General features: G+C 41.0%; 1 protein-coding gene across 3 annotated transcripts in view; it reads left to right on the top strand.

Annotated features, from left to right (window-relative positions):
- ryr2a (ryanodine receptor 2a (cardiac)) overlaps positions 1-22,216 on the top strand; it is a 94,942-nt gene that overhangs the window by 43,028 nt on the left and 29,698 nt on the right. For 2 of the 3 annotated variants that reach the window (XM_029842004.1, XM_029842005.1), the window contains exons 45-74: positions 13-127; positions 218-350; positions 1,066-1,169; positions 1,295-1,430; positions 1,525-1,711; positions 3,582-3,699; positions 3,791-3,911; positions 4,020-4,189; positions 4,703-4,923; positions 5,186-5,276; positions 5,406-5,546; positions 6,636-6,799; positions 12,932-13,010; positions 13,113-13,202; positions 13,328-13,465; positions 13,543-13,620; positions 13,691-13,766; positions 14,359-14,482; positions 14,894-15,009; positions 15,268-15,332; positions 15,976-16,097; positions 17,389-17,438; positions 18,189-18,249; positions 18,597-18,835; positions 18,934-19,015; positions 19,260-19,390; positions 19,550-19,677; positions 19,900-20,092; positions 21,060-21,142; positions 21,968-22,125. In XM_029842004.1, the coding sequence (XP_029697864.1) occupies positions 13-127; positions 218-350; positions 1,066-1,169; positions 1,295-1,430; positions 1,525-1,711; positions 3,582-3,699; positions 3,791-3,911; positions 4,020-4,189; positions 4,703-4,923; positions 5,186-5,276; positions 5,406-5,546; positions 6,636-6,799; positions 12,932-13,010; positions 13,113-13,202; positions 13,328-13,465; positions 13,543-13,620; positions 13,691-13,766; positions 14,359-14,482; positions 14,894-15,009; positions 15,268-15,332; positions 15,976-16,097; positions 17,389-17,438; positions 18,189-18,249; positions 18,597-18,835; positions 18,934-19,015; positions 19,260-19,390; positions 19,550-19,677; positions 19,900-20,092; positions 21,060-21,142; positions 21,968-22,125 (3,714 nt within the window). The remainder of the gene's footprint in view (positions 1-12; positions 128-217; positions 351-1,065; positions 1,170-1,294; positions 1,431-1,524; positions 1,712-3,581; positions 3,700-3,790; positions 3,912-4,019; positions 4,190-4,702; positions 4,924-5,185; positions 5,277-5,405; positions 5,547-6,635; positions 6,800-12,931; positions 13,011-13,112; positions 13,203-13,327; positions 13,466-13,542; positions 13,621-13,690; positions 13,767-14,358; positions 14,483-14,893; positions 15,010-15,267; positions 15,333-15,975; positions 16,098-17,388; positions 17,439-18,188; positions 18,250-18,596; positions 18,836-18,933; positions 19,016-19,259; positions 19,391-19,549; positions 19,678-19,899; positions 20,093-21,059; positions 21,143-21,967; positions 22,126-22,216) is intronic. The other variant, XM_029842011.1, reaches the window with a different exon arrangement.

Genomic DNA, 22,216 nt, shown 5'->3' with positions numbered 1-22,216 from the left:
GTTGTTCTGCAGAAACATTATGAACAACAAGGTGTTCTACCAACATCCTAACCTAATGAGGGCCCTGGGGATGCATGAAACTGTCATGGACGTCATGGTTAATGTCCTTGGTGGAGGACATTCAAAGGTATAAAATACAGACAGATTGCATGTAAGAAGAAAGACAGACAGATAGACTTTGTTACACCTTTAAACAACAAAATCATTTTTCTTGTAGGAAATCACATTTCCCAAAATGGTGGCCAACTGTTGTCGCTTCCTCTGTTATTTCTGTCGAATCAGCCGTCAGAACCAGAGGGCCATGTTTGAGCACCTCAGCTATCTGCTAGAGAACAGCAGTGTTGGCCTTGGTGAGTATTTGGGATTTATTGTGTATTTTTTTAGTTTTTAAATAAACTATATTTTCTATGAACTATGAACTGCTATTAAAATAAAATAAATTGAATCACTGCGTGTTGGTGAGAGACACAGTCGATGAGTATTACAGATCAGAAATGAACAAAAGAATAATGTTTCTTTGAAATAAATACAGTATACCCTGATGACTTGGGTCCAATTTCAGCCCTGAAAATACATAAAGCTCCCTTGAGCTCCTCAACCATGGTCATAAATCATTGTACCCCATTCTCAGCTAAGCCCAAAGAAAATGGCAGTCGTCAAAATGAGGAGTTATAAAAGCCTGAATACGATAGTCAAAATCAGTTTAGATTCAGACTAACAAAGAGGGGCAACTTAATAAAAACAGGAATTGAGTAGAAACCCTATTAGTTTGTTTCACTGTTATATTTTGCATCCAGAATATTTACATATTTAACAACATGACTGATTGTGGTTGCAAGAAATCTATCCGTATTTATTTACGGTGCATGGAAAACAGGAATCATCTACATAAGAAGAAAGCAGATTCCATTTTTTGGGACAAAATATGCCCAGGAGCAAATGGTGGTTAAGAGAAGAGAACAGACTCGAGTATAGGCTTGCAAATCTGAACTGAAATAGAACTGAACATATGATTTGTAAGACTCCCTGCATGTTTCACTGTCTCCACAATTTATTCTATACCAGCATCACCATCCATGAGAGGCTCGACTCCTCTAGATGTGGCTGCAGCTTCTGTTATGGACAACAATGAACTGGCCCTCGCTTTAAGAGAACCAGACCTGGAAAAGGTGAGACATACACAGCTCTATAAAAACATGATGGTAAATTAGGAATTTGCTTAATTCTTAATTTGGTATTGACCGTCTAAAAGGAAATTTATCACATGTAGTTCAAATTACCTCTGTTTGTGCAGGTAGTACAGTATCTCGCTGGCTGTGGGCTTCAAAGCTGTGGTATGCTTGTGAGTAAAGGATACCCTGACATTGGATGGAACCCTGTGGAAGGGGAGCGCTACCTTGACTTCCTGCGCTTTGCTGTGTTCTGTAATGGTGACTGTTTAAACTCATTCGAAACTGGCTCGATGTTTTCCGTTTCTTGCTGTGATAACCATGGTCCTGAATTCCTCCACTCTAATTTGATCAGGAGAAAGCGTGGAGGAGAATGCCAATGTTGTGGTGAGGCTTCTGATCCGTCGTCCAGAATGTTTTGGCCCTGCTCTTCGTGGAGAAGGCGGTGATGGGCTGCTGGCAGCAATGAAGGAGGCAATAAAGATATCACAGGATCTCTCCAAAGACAGGCCAATACCTAAATCTGGGATCAAGAAAACTCTGTAAGACTTTCGTTTTTAATTAAATGTAATAAAAAAGCTACACATATAATTGCTAATAATGTAAGTCACTAAAGTTTCTTGTACACTTAAGAGCCACAACGCCATTTCCATTAGATCAAGTCTCCAGTTGTGTTTTTTATTTTTAATTAGCGGTATACTTGTACATGACAAATAATTTACTAGCAGATGAAATAGAATAAAAAACCAGCAGCGCAAACATTCATGACATGCATGCTGCTGATTTTGTGTCATATAATCATTAATTAATGTGGTTTTCAAAATAATAGTGTGGAATTTGTGAGGTCAACAGGTCTCAAACAAGTAAAGAGGAAGACGGCAAATGTTGTCCATGCTGGTTTTGTGCATTTCCATCTGAAACTCTAAACTTTTTTCTGTGAAAGAACAGCAACTTTGGATGGTTTGAAGAATAGCAAAAGGCAGCCAAGGATCATTTTAAGGGAAATCAGAAGTCTACAGGTTATATGCCTATCCTGCCTTTGTCACGGATCAGATGAGAACCCAAATGCGACACCAGAGTTTGGCTGAACACTGCTTTATTGTCAGAAACAGACAACAAACAGGATTCACCGGGGAACAGGCAAAACAGAATGGTCAGAAACAGGCAAGGTCGGAACCAGGCAGGCAGGCAGGCAAACAGGAATACGCTGGAAAGTCATCTGAACACAAATAACGATCTGGCAGGGAGCAGGTGTGCCTCCGGGGATTAAGAAGAGAGCTCATTAGAGTCCTGATGCACAACAGGTGTGCAGGGCGAAGCGACTCGGGCATGATTGCCCGCAGCTGTGACAGCCTGTATGCCTGTGGTTCGCTAAATTTTCCTTGACGTAGAAAGTCCCAAAAGCAAATGTATAATATTTTCTGCCTCCAATTATTACCTTGGCAGAACCTCTAAGACTTCTGATGTGAGCGATGTGGGGAAACCAATTAATTTCTGCCACATCCCACAGTTTCTGTCATACCAGAAAATGATCTAAATTTAATCTGTTCAGTAGTGGTTAATACTGTTTCCGCACTCTGAACAGTGCACCTTCTTCAGCTTAAACAGAAGTCAATACCTCAGGATAACTTGTAGAACTGCACATTTTGGCACATTTTTTCACCCAAGTCACTTGGCAAAGGAGGGACATTTGCCCCCTCCGAGGATCCTTGAGATACTCAAACTCTAACTATAAAAAATATGGCAGTTCATAGAGTAGCACACATAATCAAGTCTTGTTACAGGGGCCCTTCAGGTTGCAGTTTTCAAAAAACCTATCTGAATCCTCTTGAACACACATCAGATTTGTGCAGGACCTGGTCACTGAACACATCTGTGACCCAATCCAAGCTCATCAGGGATCTAAGAGATAATTAGCAGGACTGAAGTCACACATTCACACCTGAATAATATCAGCTGAGCAATTTATAGTGAGGCTTCTAAACAATGAATGTATAGTCACAATCAAGTTTACTGGTTCTTCGTAGTTATGTGGACACAAGTGACCTTGGATGACCTAAATTCATCCCAGTGGAACTGTTGAGGACAGTACTGTAAATCAGTGCCTAGTGAATAGTCAGAGAATAAACATGCAGAGCCTATAAAACTGACTGTTATGGACTGACACAACAACACCCATCTAACCCAAAGAACAAGGCTGCGGTCAGTATATCAGGCACCAATTGACTATCACTATTCAGGAACATTATAGCAAGTCAGCAACATCAAAAATTTTAACTACAATTTCAATGACCAATACATCTGCTGTGGACATCAAGGGGCTACGTATTCTGTTCCGACTCTGTTATAAAGATATATTTAGTGATTATTTAACTACTTAATTGCGCACTCTGTGTGTGTGTTTGTGTGTAGTCAAAACTCACTAAAGGAAGAAGAAAAAAAAGATGATGTCATCCATATAGGAAATTCGATCATGACCTTCTACGCTGCACTCATTGACCTGTTGGGCCGTTGTGCTCCTGAGAAACACGTGAGCAGTTAACCCCACCCCACCCCCAACCCCCCATATACATACGCATACACTCAAAATCTGAATTCTCACCTTGACCTCTTTATCTCAGTTGATCCATGCAGGTAAAGGGGAAGCCATCCGGATCAAAGCTATTTTAAGGTCTCTTGTACCTGTTGAAGACTTGGTAGGAGTCATCAGCATTCCATTCTTCATACCAAGTCTGAACAAAGGTAACATTCATCTAAGACCACTGGCCATTCTGAAACCAGTCAATGACAGTTACCAGAATGGCACTTTTAGGTTCATTTGGTTGGTTTGTTTGCTTTTTGTGTGCATAGATGGATTAGTATTGGAGCCAGACATGTCAGCCGGTTTCTGTCCTGACCACAAAGCAGCTATGGTTCTTTTCTTGGAGAGAGTATATGGTATAGAGGACCAAAATTTCCTGTTGTACCTGCTGGAAGTTGGTTTCTTACCAGATATGAGAGCTGCTGCATCACTGGAGACAGTAAGTGTCAAAAAGTTAGCGATCATTAGGACTTAACAAGATGTTTACAATATTTAAGTAATTGAAAGACTAGTCTATGGAGCTTTCCATAGAACGTAAAATGTTATAGTTTCTCTTTATGTATCCTTTTTATACCTGCATAATTTACTTTTTTAGTTGTTAAACTATAAATTGCTACTAGCTCACTATGAAACAGCAGACAAACACTAATTTCTTACCGGCCTAACACAGAAAAGCCCTGAGTCCCAGGGACATTCTAGCCCGGAATCTTAATTAACTTAGTTAATTAAATGTTTAACTTAATTGTCTGTATTATAAGATGTTAAAGCAAGACAGGTAATTTAAAGCTTATGCTATAACCTTCAATTCATAACCCAAATTCTAAACTTTAATGACATTGCTTCATTTTTGATTGTGTACAGTAGTGAAATTACAAACATAGATTTTTATTTTTTTAACCTGGAATCAACCAAATTATTTCTCTCTAATTTATTTTTGTCTGCTGTTGATCAGATTGCTCTCAGTGCAACAGATATGGCCCTCGCACTCAACCGATATCTGTGTACGGCTGTTTTGCCTCTTCTGACTGAATGCGCTCCTCTGTTTGCGGGGACGGAACCTTTTGCCTCTCTCATTGACTCTTTGCTGCACACGGTTTACCGCTTGTCCAAAGGCTGCTGCCTCACCAAGGCACAGAGGGATGTCATTGAGCAGTGTCTGCTGGCCATTTGTGGGTGAGACCGAAAGCTCAAACTAAAACTAGAGGAGCAGAAAAATTTAGATTCTAGTTGCAGCTAGAACCCTTCTATAGAAAATACTAATCAATTCAGAAAATATTGTTTAATAACACATTAATTAGTGTAGAGATTTTGTTTGCAGTTGTTTTTAATATGTTAAATATAATTGTTCATGCAATGAAAACAATTAGTTATAACTCATAGCTTCATTGCAGTGTATTAGTTGAACTGTATTGTATTTAATCTTCACCATGTGCAGCAAGCTGAGGCCATCCATGATGCTGAATCTCATACGAAGGCTAGTGTTTGACGTTTCGCTCCTTAATGAACACATCAAGATGCCTTTGAAGGTACTAATGCAGAAAATATCTCCAACTTACAATACAGAAGTTCCAACAGCAACATAACATTGTATAATGACATCTTATCCACTAATCATGGACATAGATTTTGATTAATGTACTTTTGACTTGTCTCAGCTGTTGACCAGTCACTATGAGCATTGCTGGAAGTATTACTGTCTAACAGAAGGTTGGGGAAACTTTGGAGCTGCATCAGATGAAGAGCTTCATCTCACCAGGAAGCTCTTCTGGGGAATCTTTGATGCTCTCTCACACAAGGTGAACCTCTCATTTACATTGCTGTTCTATTCTGAGAACCATGAATGCAGCTATCAAGTGACACCATCCACAATATCGTAGATGTTGTGAACATGAGTCAAGTCTAAGCTTCAAAATAACTTAAGTAGCATTTTTTTTTTAAATGAACAAAAAAAGCAGGATATATCACTTAAAATATCAGCTAAAGCAAAAACATTACATCTAAAACCAAATTGAGACTTGTATTTCTATCCTTGATGGTAAATTTATGTGAGATTAATTAATTAATTAAAGAACAACTTTAAAATCACTAACAATTACTTCAACTCAACAAGACCTACATATTCAATTAGTCTTCATTATGGATCTACAATAGGAATAAGTTGGCCATTTGCCCTTTGACATGGTAAAATTCCCAGGTTTAACAATATGTGAGCTTGTCTAAAACACATCAGACTGAATGTTGAATGTGTGTTGCACATCTGTGAATGTCAAATTTTGGATAAATTTTTTCCTTTTCAAGTCACTCCTAACTCATCATTTGTTTGTAACTGCAATTTCTAACATGTCAGTGAGGCCTTAAATTTCTCCCTTGCCTTTAGATAATCGTTTGATCCTGATTCACAAAAAATTACCAGTCAGTCCACTCCACATACAAGAAATTTAATTTCTTTTCCAAAAAGGATCTTTAGCAGTTCCTGAGAGAACATGGACATCATGAACTATTCAGGCTGTCTCTGACTCCTCTAATTGCTGGACAGTTCTATTTATGGTTCAGTCACTTTTGTTGTTTGTCCATCAAGTGACACCATCCACAAACCACGACTCAGGTATTATGATAGCAGTTTCGGTAGTTGTAAATCCTACAACTAAAAGCAGATTAAAAAGAGAATGTTTCATTGTCAATAATAATTTTTCTTCAATATTCAGTTCACGTATTTAAGTCAAACATCTGTGTGGTGACAGATTTTTACATTACATACAAGCAACATTTCCATTGCAGTGAACACTGTCATCAACCTCCCTTCATTATTGTTGTAGAAGTATCTACAGTACTATGATCTAATGTTTTTAAACACAACATGCTGTCTTTTTGTGCTCATAATGCAGCAATATGACCAGGAGCTTTTTAAACTGGCATTACCATGTCTTAGTGCCGTGGCAGGAGCTCTTCCTCCAGATTACATGGAGTCCAATTCTATGGACATGGCTGAGAAACAATCATGTGTGGACTCAGAGAGAAATTTTACTCCAAGGCCTGCAGACACTACCAGGTACACAACAATTTCATTGATGTTTACACATGGATTTTTGCTATGATCTTATTATAATCATTCTGAACGCAAATTCCAACTTCATTGTTTATGTCACTGCCCGCTCTTCTGCTCTGCTGAGGTGGAAAATTCCACTCACTCTGCCACGCCCCTCTTCCACACCCATCTGATTTGGCTTTACCATTTTCACCTGTTGCTTCTGCCCAGGCTACATTTAAGCCACGGCAGTGCATTTCTATTTTGCCAGATTGTTATTTCTCCATTCCTCTCCAGCATTTTCTTTGTTTGGACCTACGGGTTTTGACCCTGCCTGCCTTGGACCTTTCTTCTATGTCTCTGCCCTGGTAATTCTCACAATCTTCTGTCCCCGATTACGAGTTTTGTGGTGTGTTTATTTGGACCGTTGCCCACCTGTGGCTGTGCAGTGTTTTCCGCATTCCACGGAGGCCAGTGATTACTTCTGTGCTGTTACCCGCAAGTATTTAATAAAGTCGTTTATTAAAACTGTCCGGAACTGCTGTATTGCAAGTGGATCCCACCACACCCACGTCAGTACAATCTGGCCAAGAATGGATCCAGCACACGGCCCCTCACCACTGGCTCACCTTGAGAGGATTGAGGTGGTTCTGCAGCAGCATGAGACTATGATGGCCACAGGCGCTCCAGAGGTCAGACAAGCAGCACAGACCCATGAACACACCTTAGCTGGGCTGGTAGGAGAGCTACGACAATTAACCACTGCGTTGTCAATCTGCTTCTGCTCCTATTGCCGCTGGTGATGATTCTGAACCCTGTTTATGCTCCAGCATCGGGTCTTGTCTCACGGGCATATGCGGACCCCGAATGCTATGATGGGGCCCATGAGACCTGCCGCCCTTTCCTCACCAACTGCTCACTTCTGTTTGCTCTGTAGCCCCACACCTTTGCCAGGGAGGAAGCAAAGGTGGTGTTTGTCATTAACCACCTGAACGGCAGAACTCAGCTATGGGGAACAGCGGGAACCTGTGCTTCATTTGACCAGTTCGCTGCGGAGCTGTGTAAGGTATTCAGATTTCAATTCCGTGGTGGGCATCCGGTGGGCTCATAGGACTGAGGCAGGGAGTACGTACGGTGGTCGATTATTCCATAGACTTTCGTACAAGAGCCATCCAGCATGGTTGGAATAGTTCTGCTTTTTGTGATGCTTTCTACCATGGTCTAGTGGACTACATTAAGGATGAACTGATATCCTATGAAAGGCCCTTGTTGTAAATTTCTTCTGGTGGTAGTCGAGAGGTGCTGATGAGGAAGGAATCTTCGCAGACACCGACTTGGTTATAAGAGATGTTTATTGGAGAGAACAGTCAGGTATCTATCGGACGCTGCAGCTTGCCCAAGGGAGGTTTCGTGGTCCCGATGGTGAAGATCTCCGAAGTGCTTACTTCGATAGCCCCTTCTTATACAGTCAAGTAAACACATTCTTCTCTGATGACCTCATGATACAATATAGCAAACCGAACGGCATTGTGTTCAGTTAGTACCAAAAATGGGAGCAGGAGAAAGGCCTCATGATACACATCCTCATATGGAGAACAACCAGGAGCCTTACGGGCCCCAGCATCACGTCTTAGCAGCTACTCTTAGCAATAACAAGACTTCCATTACAAGCTTAAAGATAGGCAGAAGTCACAGGACACATGTGGAGCATATCCGAATAACGCACCCGGCTGGCTGAGAAACAAGTTGTGGCCTTAGAAGTAAAGGCATGCAGAGAATAGATACACAGGCTTCAGATACTACACCCTCCTCGTTGAATGGAATTATAGAGTTGGCCACCCACATCGACCTCAGAATTCTGAATCAGCAACGGGAGAGGCATCGAGGGAAGACATTGCATCCTGGGCCAGTCCGTCTCTGTGGGAAGTCAGTCAAACTGACCCCATACTCATCCGTGTGGTGGGGGGAGGATCCAGAGCCTATGCAGCTGGGTCGCACCTCCCTCACTCCTGAGGAAAAGCAGCGAGGAAGCAAGGCTAACCTCTACCTGTATTGCGGAGAAGCAGGACATTTTGTTTTCATGTGTCGAGTAAAAGCCAAGGCTCACCAGTAAAGGGGAAGATATTGGTGAGCTCTACCTCTTCTCCTTCCAAATACAGACCCGCCTTCTTCTGCCCAAAGGTCCCCAGACTGTGGCAACTTTAATCCACTCTGGATCAATGGGGAGGTAGCCCATCAGTTCGAGCTCGGGTGGGAGCTTTTACCACAGCCGGTTCCAGCTCGGGCGTTAGATGGACATGCCCTAGGCACCGTTACTCACTTGACCTCTCCAGTTCGGTTGCTGATCTCTGGCAACCACCACAAGATGATCCAGTTGCACATCCTGGATTCCCTCAACCCACCACTAATCCTGGGGTACCCCTGGCTTTGACTCCAAAATCCCCACAGACTTGTCTTCCAGAGCTATGCAAGAGTGGAGCTCCTTGTCATCAAAGATGTCTGCAGCAAGCCTCTTCGCCTGTCTATACTCCCCATCTGTTACCTGATTTCCCCATGGTGCCATCTGAGTATCAGGATTTCTGCCAGGTCTTCAGTAAAGCCAGGGCTACATCTCTGCCACCTCACCGCCCCTATGATTGCGCCATTGTCCTTCTGCTGGGCACTGCACCCCACCAGGGGGCCCTGTACACTATTGTCAGAACCTGATCGAAAGGCCATGGACGTCTATATAAAGTATTCACTGGCTGCGGGTATCATCCGTCCTTCTTCCTCCCCTGTGAGTGGGGTTTTTCTTCGTCAGCAAAAAGAATGGAACACTGAGACCTTGTATTGACTACCGTGGTCTTAACAGCATTACCATCAGGAATTGGTACCCCCCTCCCACTCTTTTCATCTGCTTTTGAACTGCTCCAGGAATCCACTATTTTCACTAAACTAGACCTACATAACGCCTCCCATCTTGTCCGCATTAGAGAGGGGGAAGAATTCAACACACCCACAGGACACTACGAGTAACTCATCATGCCATTTGGCCTCAACAATGCCCCAGCTGTCATTCAAGCCCTAATTAATGACATTTTGCAGGACATGGATGGTATTCTGATCTTCTCTAAGACCCGGAAGTCTACATCCACCATATTTAATCGGTACTCCAGCGCCTGCAGGAGAACTCATGTCAAGGCCGAGAAGTGTGAATTTCACGCCTCCTCAGTTGCCTTCCTGGGATACGTGGTGGCTAAAGGACACCTCCAGATGGAGCAAGAAAAGGTGTCTGCTGTTACCACTTGGTCTGTGCCGGAGAACCGGAAGCAGCTGCAGCACTTTCTTGGCTTTGCCAATTTCTACCATTGTTTCATTCATAACTATAGCACTGTGGCTGCTCCTCTTACTGCACTGACCTCCTCCAATGTGCCCTTCCAATGGACTTCTACTTGCACCCATCTTCCAGATGCCTGACCCTACACGTTGAGTCTACAACGGTGCCTACAGTTTGTCGTGGAGGTGGATGCCTCGGATGTGGTGGTAGGAGCTCTCTTGTGCCAGCAGTCTTCCACTGACCAGAAACTCCACCCATGTGCTTTTTGCTCACGGCGCCTGTCCCCTGCAGAGAGGAATTATGACATTGGAGATCGAGAGTTTCTGGCAGTTAAGTTGGCCCTCAAAGAGTGGTGGCACTGGTTGGAAGAGGCCAGGGAGCCCTTCCTCGTCTGCACTGACCACAAGAATTTGGAATACATCAGGTCCGCCAAGAGATTGAACTCCTGTCAAGCCCACTGATCTTTGTTTTCTCTTGGTTTAACTTCACCCTCTCCTACCGCCCAGGATCCCGCAATACCAAACCCGATGCCTTGTCCCAGCAGTTCCTAAATGAGGAGACAAACATTGGGTCCGAGTCCATCCTTCCTGAGTCGTGCCGCATCGCCATGGTTACCTGGGAGATTGAAGAGGAGGAGAAGAGAGCCACTGAGGGCCAACCAGGTCCTAGTGCCTGTCCTCTGAACCATCTTTTCATTCCGCCCCCCTTGGAGGTGTTACAGTGGTTTCACTCTTCTAAACTTACCTGCCACCCTGGTGTCCTACGCACCCAACAGGCCATTCACCAATGTTTCTGGTGGCCCACATTGAGGGAAGGCACTCAGGAGTTTATCAAGGCCTGCCCAGTCTGCAACAGGAGCAAGACCTCCTGACAACCTCTTGCGGGACTCCTGCGGCCTTTACCTAGCCCACACCACCCTTGATCTCACATCGCTGTTGACTTCATCACAGGCCTTAACACTTCGCAGGGCTTCAGTCATCTTGATCCCATTGCCCAAGCTCCCCTCCGCCAAGGAGACTGCACAATTGGTTCTGCTCCATGTAGTCCATCTGCACGGTCTCCCCAACAATGTTGTCAGACCAGGGACCCCAGTTAACATCAACATTCTAGAAGGAGTTTTGCAGGCTGTTGGGGGCCACCACCAGGCTGTCATCTGGATTTCACCCACAGACTAATGGGAAACAAAGTGTGTAAACCAGGAGATGGAGACAGCCCTGCAATGCATGGTGACGGACAATCCTTCCTAGTCGGAACAGCTCCTGTGGGTTGATTATGCCCACCGGCCTTTTGCCATTTCAGTGCTGTTATGGGTACTAAACTCCACTGTTTCCTGTCCTTGAAAAGGAGTTCACTTGTCCTTCCGCCTATGCCTTTACTCGTCGCTGTCATCACATATGGCACCAAGCGTGAGCATCGCTCCTTCGTGCTGCTGACCGCTATTCTATGGCCAGCAATCGACATCGCACCCCAGCTCCACTTTACCAGGTTGGGCAGAAGGTCTGGCTCTCCATTAGGGATCTGCCCCTATGAGTGGAATCTAGGAAGTTGGCTCGCAGATCCATTGGGCCGTTCCGCATTGTGAAGATCATCAACCCCACAGTGGTATGACTCCAGCTCCCCAGATCCATTGGATCTAGGGCAAAATTCCACTCACTCTGCCACGCTCCTCTTCCACATCCATCTGATTTGGCTTTACCATTTTCACCTGTTGCTTCTGCCCAGGCTATATTTAAGCCACGGCAGTGCATTTCTACTTTGCCAGATTGTTATGTCCATTCCTGACTCTCCAGCATTTTTTTTGTTTGGATTTACTGGTTTTGACCCTGCCTGCCTTGGACTTTTCTTCTACATCTCTGCCCTGGTAATTCTGACAACCTTCTGTCCCCGATTAAGAGTTTTGTGGTGTGTTTATTTGGACCGTTGCCCACCTGTGGCTATGCAATGTTTTCCGCATTCCACGGAGGCCCATGATTACTTCTGTGCTGTTACACGCAAGTATTTAATAAAGTCGTTTATTAAAACTGTCCAGAACTGCTGTGTTGCGAGTGGATCCTACCACACCCACGTCAGTTTACATGGATGCAAAATAAAGTACCAGTAATCCTGTTAAAATGTTTGCAGCTACTCAGAATTCACTGTGAATTGGAGTATGTGAATGGAGTTTTACTGGACAAATTTGCTAAACAGAAGTTTTTAATTTTTGCCAACAAACACCCCTAAATTGCCCCTTTACTCACCTCTCTCGCATAAACCACCCATGTTGATTGGAAATACTTTTTTTTTTCCCCTGATTGACCCCATTCAACAGTTTCCAGTTTATGTGTTTGAGGTTATGGTCTGCCTTTTCTCCCTGTTTTATTCCTATTAGTGTCCATGTAAACATGTTTACTGATCGTTTCTTTGTTTCCTGTTAATGACTTGGCTTTGGTTGCTTTCAAAATCAAACATTACATGAAATATTCTGGGGATATAGATAGATGGAGATAAAAGACAATTTACAGTTATAAATTATACTGATGAGGAAAAGGTCTATGACCTGAGACAAAAATGGTCAATACCGTGCTTGCAAAAAATAAATAAAACATGCTAGTTATCTATGCTTTAAGAATGCAAAAAGAGAAACATTTTATAACATGGTGACTTTAAATCACATTTTGACATTGGATTAAGGTGTTCCCTGTCCCAACATCTTGCCAAGTTACTGACCAACCAAATGCTTGGCAGGCTAGAAGAGAACTCATAGAATTAATCGTTTTTTTTTTCAAGCCAACCCCCTATAGATATCTTTGATTGCAAGTCAAATTTACCTTCCTAGCACATGTTTTTTCACATATCATCAGTGTGACTGTTCCGGAGAATCTAGACTACTTCATCACAAGATGTGCAGAGAACATCCATGAGAACTGGTGTCTCGAGAAGGTAAGGTTGTAATGAAATAAAATTAAATGTAATATTCCGTCTGTGTTATGTCTGTTAGAATACTTATTCAAAATACATTTGCATATTTCTTTTGTTTTATAGTTTTCCAAGGGCTGGTCATTTGGGGAAAAGATATGTGAGACATCCAAGAGCCACATCTTGCTGAAACCATATCAATTCCTCTCTGAAAAGGTCCGCCATGTGTTATAAACAACAGTTTCTTCCTGGACCGTTACTTCAATCGTGCTCCCAATAAAGCCTAAATAACGTCTCATACACATCTCTTACTACTGGTTAAGAGAGTTGTTCTCTTACAGGACAAGGAAGCCTACTGTGGGCCAATCAGAGAGTCTCTGAAGACCATACTGTCTTGGGGATGGATCATTGAAAGGACTGGAGAAAGTGACTTTGCCAGTCTTTACAATAAGTCCAGGATGGCATCACAGGCAAGCCAAGTATGGCACCAGCAGACATACATCAAATTATAGTTTGTCTAATATCATATTAATCTCAGTTTTTGTTCTTTGCTTAGATGTCTTTTGATGGAGATCTAGGCTTTAGTCCCAGACCGACTGATATTAGCAACATTACTTTGTCAAGAGATTTGCAGGTAGGACACTCTTATACGTGAAGATTGTTAAAATTATGAATCAACACATGATTGTGAAGTATTCTCCCAGTCTCTGGCAGACTTGCTTGCAGAAAATTACCACAATATTTGGGCCAAGAAAAAAAAGGGGGATCTGGAAGCTAAAGGTAAATATGAGAACTCAGCAACCTCCTGGTACACTATCTCATTTCAGTCATAGCATCTAGCTCCTTTTAACTTCTCGTCAGCCACCAAGCACATAAATGTCCAATTCTGGGAATTAATAAAATGGCATGTTTGAGACGTAATAACAAATCATTTTCATTAATTTCCCCCTGACCAATCAGTGGCCCACATTTACACATTCAGCTAGACTCAGCTTGAATCCTGGAAGACCCAAAAAAGGTCCCAAAAACCAAGTTGAGCCAAGTAGGTACTAATGGAAAAGCCCCATTAGGGGCCAAGCCCAATAATTCGGTTTTGAGAGAAGCAGATAGCGCCATCTAATCCTAATAGACTGTAAGAGTCCTGGTTTACTTATGGTTCCCAGAAACTATAATGGTAAAACAGGTGGATGAGACTTTAGCAGTCAGCAACAACATAATCCACTGTGCAGTCTCTCCTCTCCTCTCCTCTCCTCTCCTCTCCTCTCCTCTCCTCTCCTCTCCTCTCCTCTCCTCTCCTCTCCTCCCTTCAGCAGGACTGACTTAACATGTATAAATTTAGAAATACAATCTAATAAGCTATCTGTTTTTGCAGGTGGGGGTCACCATCCTCTGCTGGTTCCCTATGATACATTGACTGCCAAAGAGAAATCTAATTACAAAGAAAAAGCACAAGGCATCCTCAAGTTCCTCCATATCAGTGGCTACACTGTGTCTCGGTAGGAAACATTTCACACAAGAGCATTTGCACCATTGACAGAGCTAAGTTAACAGGAGCCTGTTCGGATTCTACTCTTCCTCTTCCTCCATCAACTTTTTTCCTTACTCTGCTGATTGGAGGTGAAGGGAATAAAAACAACTTTTTGCATTAAAATTATTAAATGTTCAATGTGTGCTCATTTACTAATGGGAATTGACACTAGTTGAATCTGATAATCTATATTATACCATATACTTTAGTCTAATAATAGACGAGAATCTCACCAAGGCAGACTGGCCACCAGTACAAACATAGGTTGACTTTCAGTAGCTCCCATTCAGGAAAGCTGATGTTCAGATTGGAAAGAAAAAAGTAAAGCATCTACATTTTCCCGAAAATAAAGTTTTTAAAATGTGATTGTGTTTTCAAGAGGTGACAAGTCAAAGGAACTGGAAACACCAGTGATAGAAAAACGATTTGCCTACACCTTTCTGCAGCGGATCATCTCCTATGTTGACCAGGCCCACCAGTATATGATGGATTTTGGTAAAATGGAATTTTTCATATATGTTTAGATTTCACAGATGCGGAAAGTTGCAGCATTTCTGAATATCAACATGAGTTTGTGGAGATTTTGTAACAACTCTTCTATGATGCACGTTTAAGATGAAGCACATCATTGCAACAGCACTAAATGAATCTCAATCGCAAAAAGGACAACCGTGGTATCCACAATGAATTGATTTTTTTTTAAACATCACTATTATCAAGTGATGCAAATAAGTTTGTTTTGTTCTGTTATAGATGAGAAAACCAAATGGCAAGATGAAAAACATCCACATGAGCAGCAGATGAAGTATTTTGGAAAGGTAATAAAAACGTTATCCCATCCCTCCCCTGTGTAACCTTCATACCAAGAAATGCTTGAGGATAGCTTGTTTGACACTAGGTTCATCTCATGTCCATATGCCAGTGACTTCCTGACCTTTGCAGCCCACTCAAAATGTGTGTGTGAGGTTCCTGCAATAGTTGTCTTACAACTACTGCAGGAAAAAAAAAATCAGGAATCAACAAGTTGTATTAAAGCAAGTTGAGTCTGGTTAACACAAATTTCATGTTTTATTTTAAGTGTGACAAACTTGTAATCTGCACCATTGAAATAAAAAGCAACAGTCTGATTATGGTCCATATACAGTACGGTATATTGCTCTTTTTTTGCAGGTCAGGTTGGGGTTATCAGAAGAGTATAAATGTAACATGTATTGTATTTTGCCATATTATATCATGTTGTCGTCATCACCATTGTTTCTTTGCTTTTTATGTTTTTTAGCTACATCTTAAATTTGGAGTCATATCTTTTTATGTATGAGTTCCTATATTTTTCTAATGGCATTTTAATACAGCATTGTTGTTTTTAATTTTTGGTTAATTTCTATAAAGTATAAATATAGAATATTACTGTGAATAAAAAATGTTTAGTAAAAAAAAGAAAATAAATCATTTCATCTTTAGGTTGTCTTGGCATTGGTGGATCAGTACTTTAAAAACCACAGGCTGTACTTCCTGTCCACATCCATCCATCCAATTTGCAGTGGTGGTCATGCTTCCAATAAGGAAAAAGAGATGGTAACCAGGTGAGATTGGCACAAAACCAACAGCAGGCAAATCACATTTAAATGCTATTTCTAATCAAAAAGCCCTTTTGTATCCCCCCCCAAATATTTAATCTACTGAAGAAATATCATGTAGTATTTATATAAGCTGTGCAACCTATATTTTAGTTATTATTGCAGAATGAATGTCACTGTTTTAGATAAGATAAGGGTTTTGAGGGAGGATTTAAGGGTTTTGAGGGAGGATTTGAAGCAAGTGAGTGAGCTGTGAGTTCTAGTGGAAGTGAGGGCCAGAGTCTTCAGCCGGTGCTTTAACCCTCTCTGCTCCCCATTATTAGTGCCAAGATTTTGATTTTGGGTGGTCCTCCAAAAAGCTGGATGATACATTTAAAATAAGCCCAAGAAAGGGGCTTCAACTCCATTTTAGTGCTTTTCTGTGGCACTGAGGACAGCAAGTCAGCAGGCTGTCATGTAAACTCCTAGCTTTCCTACATATGTGTGGCTGGGACGGTATGGGGTTTGGGCTGGCTTTTAGGCTCATCTATCAATAACAAGTCTAGCAGAGGTTGTGATAGGTCTTAAGGCATGGCGAGTGTGCTAGGCTGGTGAACCCTGCCTCCTAAAATGTATAAATCTCTATCTATCCTAAACGTATATAATATCTATCTGCAATCAGTGCAGTATATATACTGCAATTGACAAGCAGGGCAACATAGAGTGAGAAGACTGCCCCAGACGGGCACTGAGCCTTTGGGGATATCTCAGCACTGCTCTGAAGTCTGAAGGTGTCCTGGCACCTCTCCTGTTATCAGAACACTTTCCAAATTTTGGTCTGCAACCACAACTTGAACCAAGAACTCTCCACTTCTCAGTCCCCCACAGACTGAGCGACCATGGGCCCCATGAAAGGATGAAACTGGTTTAGATCCAAAGGTTTCTTTACCAAAATGACTCCTATTATTTCTTATTTTCTTATGGCTCCTACAAAGGCGCTATTTTAACCATTTCTTTTTCAGTATTATCAATGGGATCTTGAAAAAACTTTTTCAAGTAAAGGTGGAAGGCCAAATGTAGAGGGGTGTGAATATCCAAGCGTCATTGGTTTTACTTGTGGTTCATTGTGAGCGAACAATCAAAATTTTCTACCTTTCATTAAATTGTAACATAATTTAATACAGTGCAGGGACTCAAACAAAATCATTAATAGAACAATTGTATTTTAATGCAATACAAATTTATTATTCAATAACTTCCTTTGACACCTTTTTATTTTTACCACTTTTGTATCTGTTTTCTCATTAAATCTTTCCAGTCTTTTCTGCAAACTGGGAGTTCTAGTCAGAAATAGGATATCCTTATTTGGTAAGAAAGCTCATGCTGATGCTTTTGCTGACACCTTTATTTCTGTGCTGTCTTTGCAATTTGCAAAATCACTATTTTCATGTCTTGCCAACTTTTTTGAAAGCTCTTTTTCTACCAATGTTTACTCACCAATATTGAAAATAATATTGAAAAAAGATTGTTTTCATTAATTATATTTTGAGTGTGAAAAATAGGTATTTTTTTGGCTGTTAAACTGAAGAATAAGGCAATAAAGGCTGCATGAAAATTAGTTCCATCTGACTTAACTCCAGCATGTGCAAGCATCCCTGACTAGAACTAATTCAATAAAATTTGCAGCAGACCGACAATTTGTTTACGGTAATTCTCTTTTCCAAACTCAACAGATTGATTAGAACTGTAACCATTAAGATATCACATTAATTATCTCCCCTTACACCCAATGGAATAAATATATTAATATGTTAGTCTTTTAAAGATACAGCTGGTGAATGCAAAATAAGAGATTCCTCTCAATTCTATTGTGCATGTTTTGCATGATTGTCTGGATGAGAGGTAATTGCACCTTGTGCTAATTATTTTTATTTTTTAAAGTCTTGAGAGGATTCAACCACATCTTTTTGGTAAAAAAAAAAGTATATACAATGAATATAGATTTAATATGCTCTTTTGTATATACTGCTCATGAAGACAAGAGCTTTTTTTGTAAGGGGAATGTTTTTATTAGTGCACGTGCTTTGACCATACCATAAATGTGTTTTTACATTACAGGGACAAGTGCCACATCCATACTCAACTGTCTTCAGATACTGGCACAAAGCCTTGATATCAGGTGAGAAAGAAATTTGTCTCAAAATTTGCCCAAAATAAAAAGGTTCATCGCTAATTATGGAATGAACATTGATACATGAAAAACAATGATCTGTGGTCTATACTTATGAAAGTGAGAGGTCAGATTATTGGCATTAGAAGAGTGAAATAATGTCACTCTTACCATATTTGGTACTGGTTTTGTTCCCTAAATGGAAGTTCACCAAAAAAAATCAGGGTGTTACTGATGAAGATTTTTGTCAGTTCTCCTAACCTTCAGCAGTGGAAATGCAGATACTGTTGTAATATGAACAGAAACGTGTGCTTGAAGCACCAGTCCATGACAGAATGACATTACGCACACAACAGGACAGTGATGAAGACCGGTTCCGAGACAGTGAAGGCCGCACTGTGGATGTACTTCAACTATGCTGCAGAAGATCTGGAGAAGACTCAGGAGAATCTAAAACTGGGTCGGTTTACCCACAGCACAGAGCAGTCACAAGGAGTCATTCAAATAATCAACTACACTACTTTTGCTCTCCTGCCTGTTCTGTCCTCTCTGTTTGAGCACATTGGGCAGAACATGTTTGGGCAAGATCTAATATGTAAGTAATGACTTTTCTTTCAAAACGTACATTCTTTGATGAAATTGAGATGGTCATTTAACTTATCTACTTTCTATTTTATCAATCTTTTGTTTCAGTGGATGATGTCCAAGTGTCCTGTTACAGAATCCTTAACAGTCTGTACTTTCTGGGAACCAATCAAAGCATCTATGTTGAAAGGTATAAGGGAACATTTTCAATGGAAACATTATTTCAGCTGAACAGCAATCAGTAATCATATATCAGCTCAATAACAACTAGTCTAAAGTGGTTTCATTCAATTTTTTATGTTCATAATAAGAGTGATATTTTGAAGAATATTTTGTCAGTGTTGATAAATATTGATTAATTTAATTTTGGTTAATCAGGATTGTGGTTTTTGAAACCTATCCCAAAGGTTTTATTACATAAATATCTTCTGCAGACAGCGTCCAGCTTTAGGTCAGTGTTTGGCTGCCTTCTCAGCAGCCTTCCCTGTTGCTTTCCTTGAACATCACATGAACAAATTCAACAGTTTCTCCGTCTACAACAGCAGAAGTGCAAAAGCCAGAAAAGGTACTATTGAATTTTGTAGTCGTCTCTGTTTGGCTGCATTCACTGCTCACACTAATACATAATAAAATAAAGCAATAACTTTCTTTGCCAGCCTAAACTATCAAACATTCCTAAATGATTATACAACACTTACATGTCTTTATTTCTTTCACTTCTCAGCTTCTGGTCTTCCAGGGCAAATTGAAGAAGTCTGTCCTCTCATTCCAAACTTAGAGAAGTCTTTAGAGGAGATACAGCAATTAGCAGAATCTGGCATGAGATACACGCAGATGCCCCATGTTATAGAGGTATTGCTTGTTCCATTGGTTTGTTATAGCTGTTTTTGAAAAGGAAGATTTCACAATAAATTGCATTTTAACTCTAACACAAGCTTTTTTTAAGCAAGTTTTAAAACATTAACATTTTTGTACCCCCCTACTTTTTGTACTTTTTGTATTCTTTTCTTCATCTGACTGCAACACAACCCCAAAGTGTGATTTTTTTTTTTTATGTTTCTTTCTTTTGTGTAGGTGGTGCTACCCATGTTGTGCAGCTACATGTCTCATTGGTGGGAACATGGGCCAGAAAACAATCTAGACACTGTCGACAGCTGCTGCACTTCTGTGACTTCTGAACACATGAACATTCTTCTGGGAAATATTCTCAAGATTATCTACAACAACCTTGGAATTGAAGAAGGAGCATGGATGAAAAGACTAGCTGGTAAGCAGGACTAAGGATTCTGTTTTGAGGATCTAGATCACATAGGGGAATTGAGTCTTGTAGCTAATTTGAGGATCAGAGCAAACAATCTCATCAAGGATTTGGTGGTGATGTGAACAACCAGTCTAGGTGGCAACTTTCAAACTCATCTCACAATTTAACATCAAGCGCTACACACAGTTCTGCATAGGTCTGAATCCTCTCCATTAAATCATTTTAAAGGCTGGCTATACCTACTTACTAAGTGGGATGGGAACATTGCAAATGTGGAGCACAAATCCAACAGACAAATCTCAACCTTGAAGGGTCAGCAAGGAAGTCAGCAACAACCAAATACCAAATAAAAAGGAGTAAGGCAGGTCCTGAAAAGGCAGCTGAATGGAATGAACGTGTTTGGAATGTAACTCCTGACGTTATAACAGAATGTGCCTTCAACGACTGTGGAGAATGATGGGGCTAGGATCCTGTGGCACCGTACGATACAGACAGACAAACAGACAGACCTTGTGGTGTTGGACAAAGAGCAGAACAGGGCTGCAGTGATAGATGCTGCAATCCCAAGTTATAGCAACATCAGGAAGAATGAACACAAGAAACTCGGGGCTGACAGAAGAATTGTGACAGATAAATTGTGAGGTGTGAAGACATCAGTAAACCATGTGTCGACTGGACAACTTAGAGCTGTGAGTGGCTGCAGCAGAACATCTGAGACTCCTGTTGAGAGGAGACAAGTGCTGGTAACACCTAGCAAGGTCATCGGCAGGGTTAGACCCAACTAGTGCTAAGTAAAGAAAACTCTGGGTCTCCCCCGTGTCCAGTACCCTGAGACTGTATACTGAGCAGAAATCTGTTGTTAAGCAACTTACACAAGCCAGCAAGAAATGCCTCATGATATAAGCAGAAATCTAAGCAGGAAAATAATGTTCTACAGTTGGTTTCATTATGCTATCTCTTTTGCATGTTGCAGTCTTCTCTCAGCCAATCATCAGCAAGTCTAAACCCCAGCTACTCAAAACCCATTTTTTGCCTCTGATGGAGAAACTGAAAAACGTGAGTGCTTTTATTTTTTAGACTTTGTAATGAATCCACCCATCTTCTACTGCCTTATCCAATAACAGGGTCAGAGGGAAGGATGAGGCATATCCATCCATCCATCCAGTTCTCATTGGGCTAGAGGCAGGGCTCTTTGAAATGTAACTTGTATTTAATGCATGAAAGTAATTAACCCAAATCAAATTTAAAGAAAGACCAACGATGCTAACCAAAAAATAATTGTACCACTCTTTTTCTGGACAGTGACACAAAATGTAACTTTTTTCTGTACATGGATGACATACTGTACCTCTCTATGTTGTATTCCTGCCTCTTGGTTAAGTGCTGCTGAAATAGGCCGTTGTGCTCTCTGTAGTTGCAAGTAGCAATACGCAGCAGTTAACAGAAATGAATGATGAATCACTAAAGCAGCAACAACAGTTTTCAGGTTTAGATCGCAGGGTTTGTTATTTCTTCAACGTGTTTTTTTGTCTCGTGATTATATAATTGTTTATTTCTGCAGTGGTAAAAGGTGTAGAGGCAATATTGCAAACAATTTTATAATTATCAAAAGGAATTACCCAACTGTATAATGGGTCTTGTAAAGTTTATTTTGGTGTAACTCAAGGTCCTCAGAGTGTGTCGACTGTGTTAGATGGTCAAATCTATTAGCTCTTCATCTTAACTTGTTGCTGGAACAGGTACAATTATTATTGGAATTATTTTGAGGCAAAATTAGTCGACATCACAACACATACATCATAACAACTGACTTAGTTAATGATAGTTATTGACTAGTTTGCAGTTTAAATTAAAAAGAAACCAATGTTGTTTTGTTCTTAGAGAGCAGCTGTTGTTCTGATGGATGAGGAAAACAGCAAAGCAGAGGGACGAGGGGAAATGACAGAGACAGAGCTTCTCATCATGGACCAGTTCACTATATTGGTACGAGACCTGTATGCCTTCTACCCACTCCTCATAAGATTTGTGGACTACAACAGGTATGTTATAAATACCACAACTTTCTGAAATGTATAACTTTATAAATACATGTAGTTGTCTTCTTGTGAACGGCATAATGCACTATTCAAC

The sequence above is a fragment of the Takifugu rubripes genome, chromosome 1 (genome assembly GCF_901000725.2).
Source record: "Takifugu rubripes chromosome 1, fTakRub1.2, whole genome shotgun sequence".
Classification (NCBI taxonomy): Eukaryota; Metazoa; Chordata; class Actinopteri; order Tetraodontiformes; family Tetraodontidae; genus Takifugu; species Takifugu rubripes.
The sequence above is the reverse complement of the archived record's forward strand: the minus strand, read 5'-3'. Positions and strand labels throughout refer to the sequence as shown.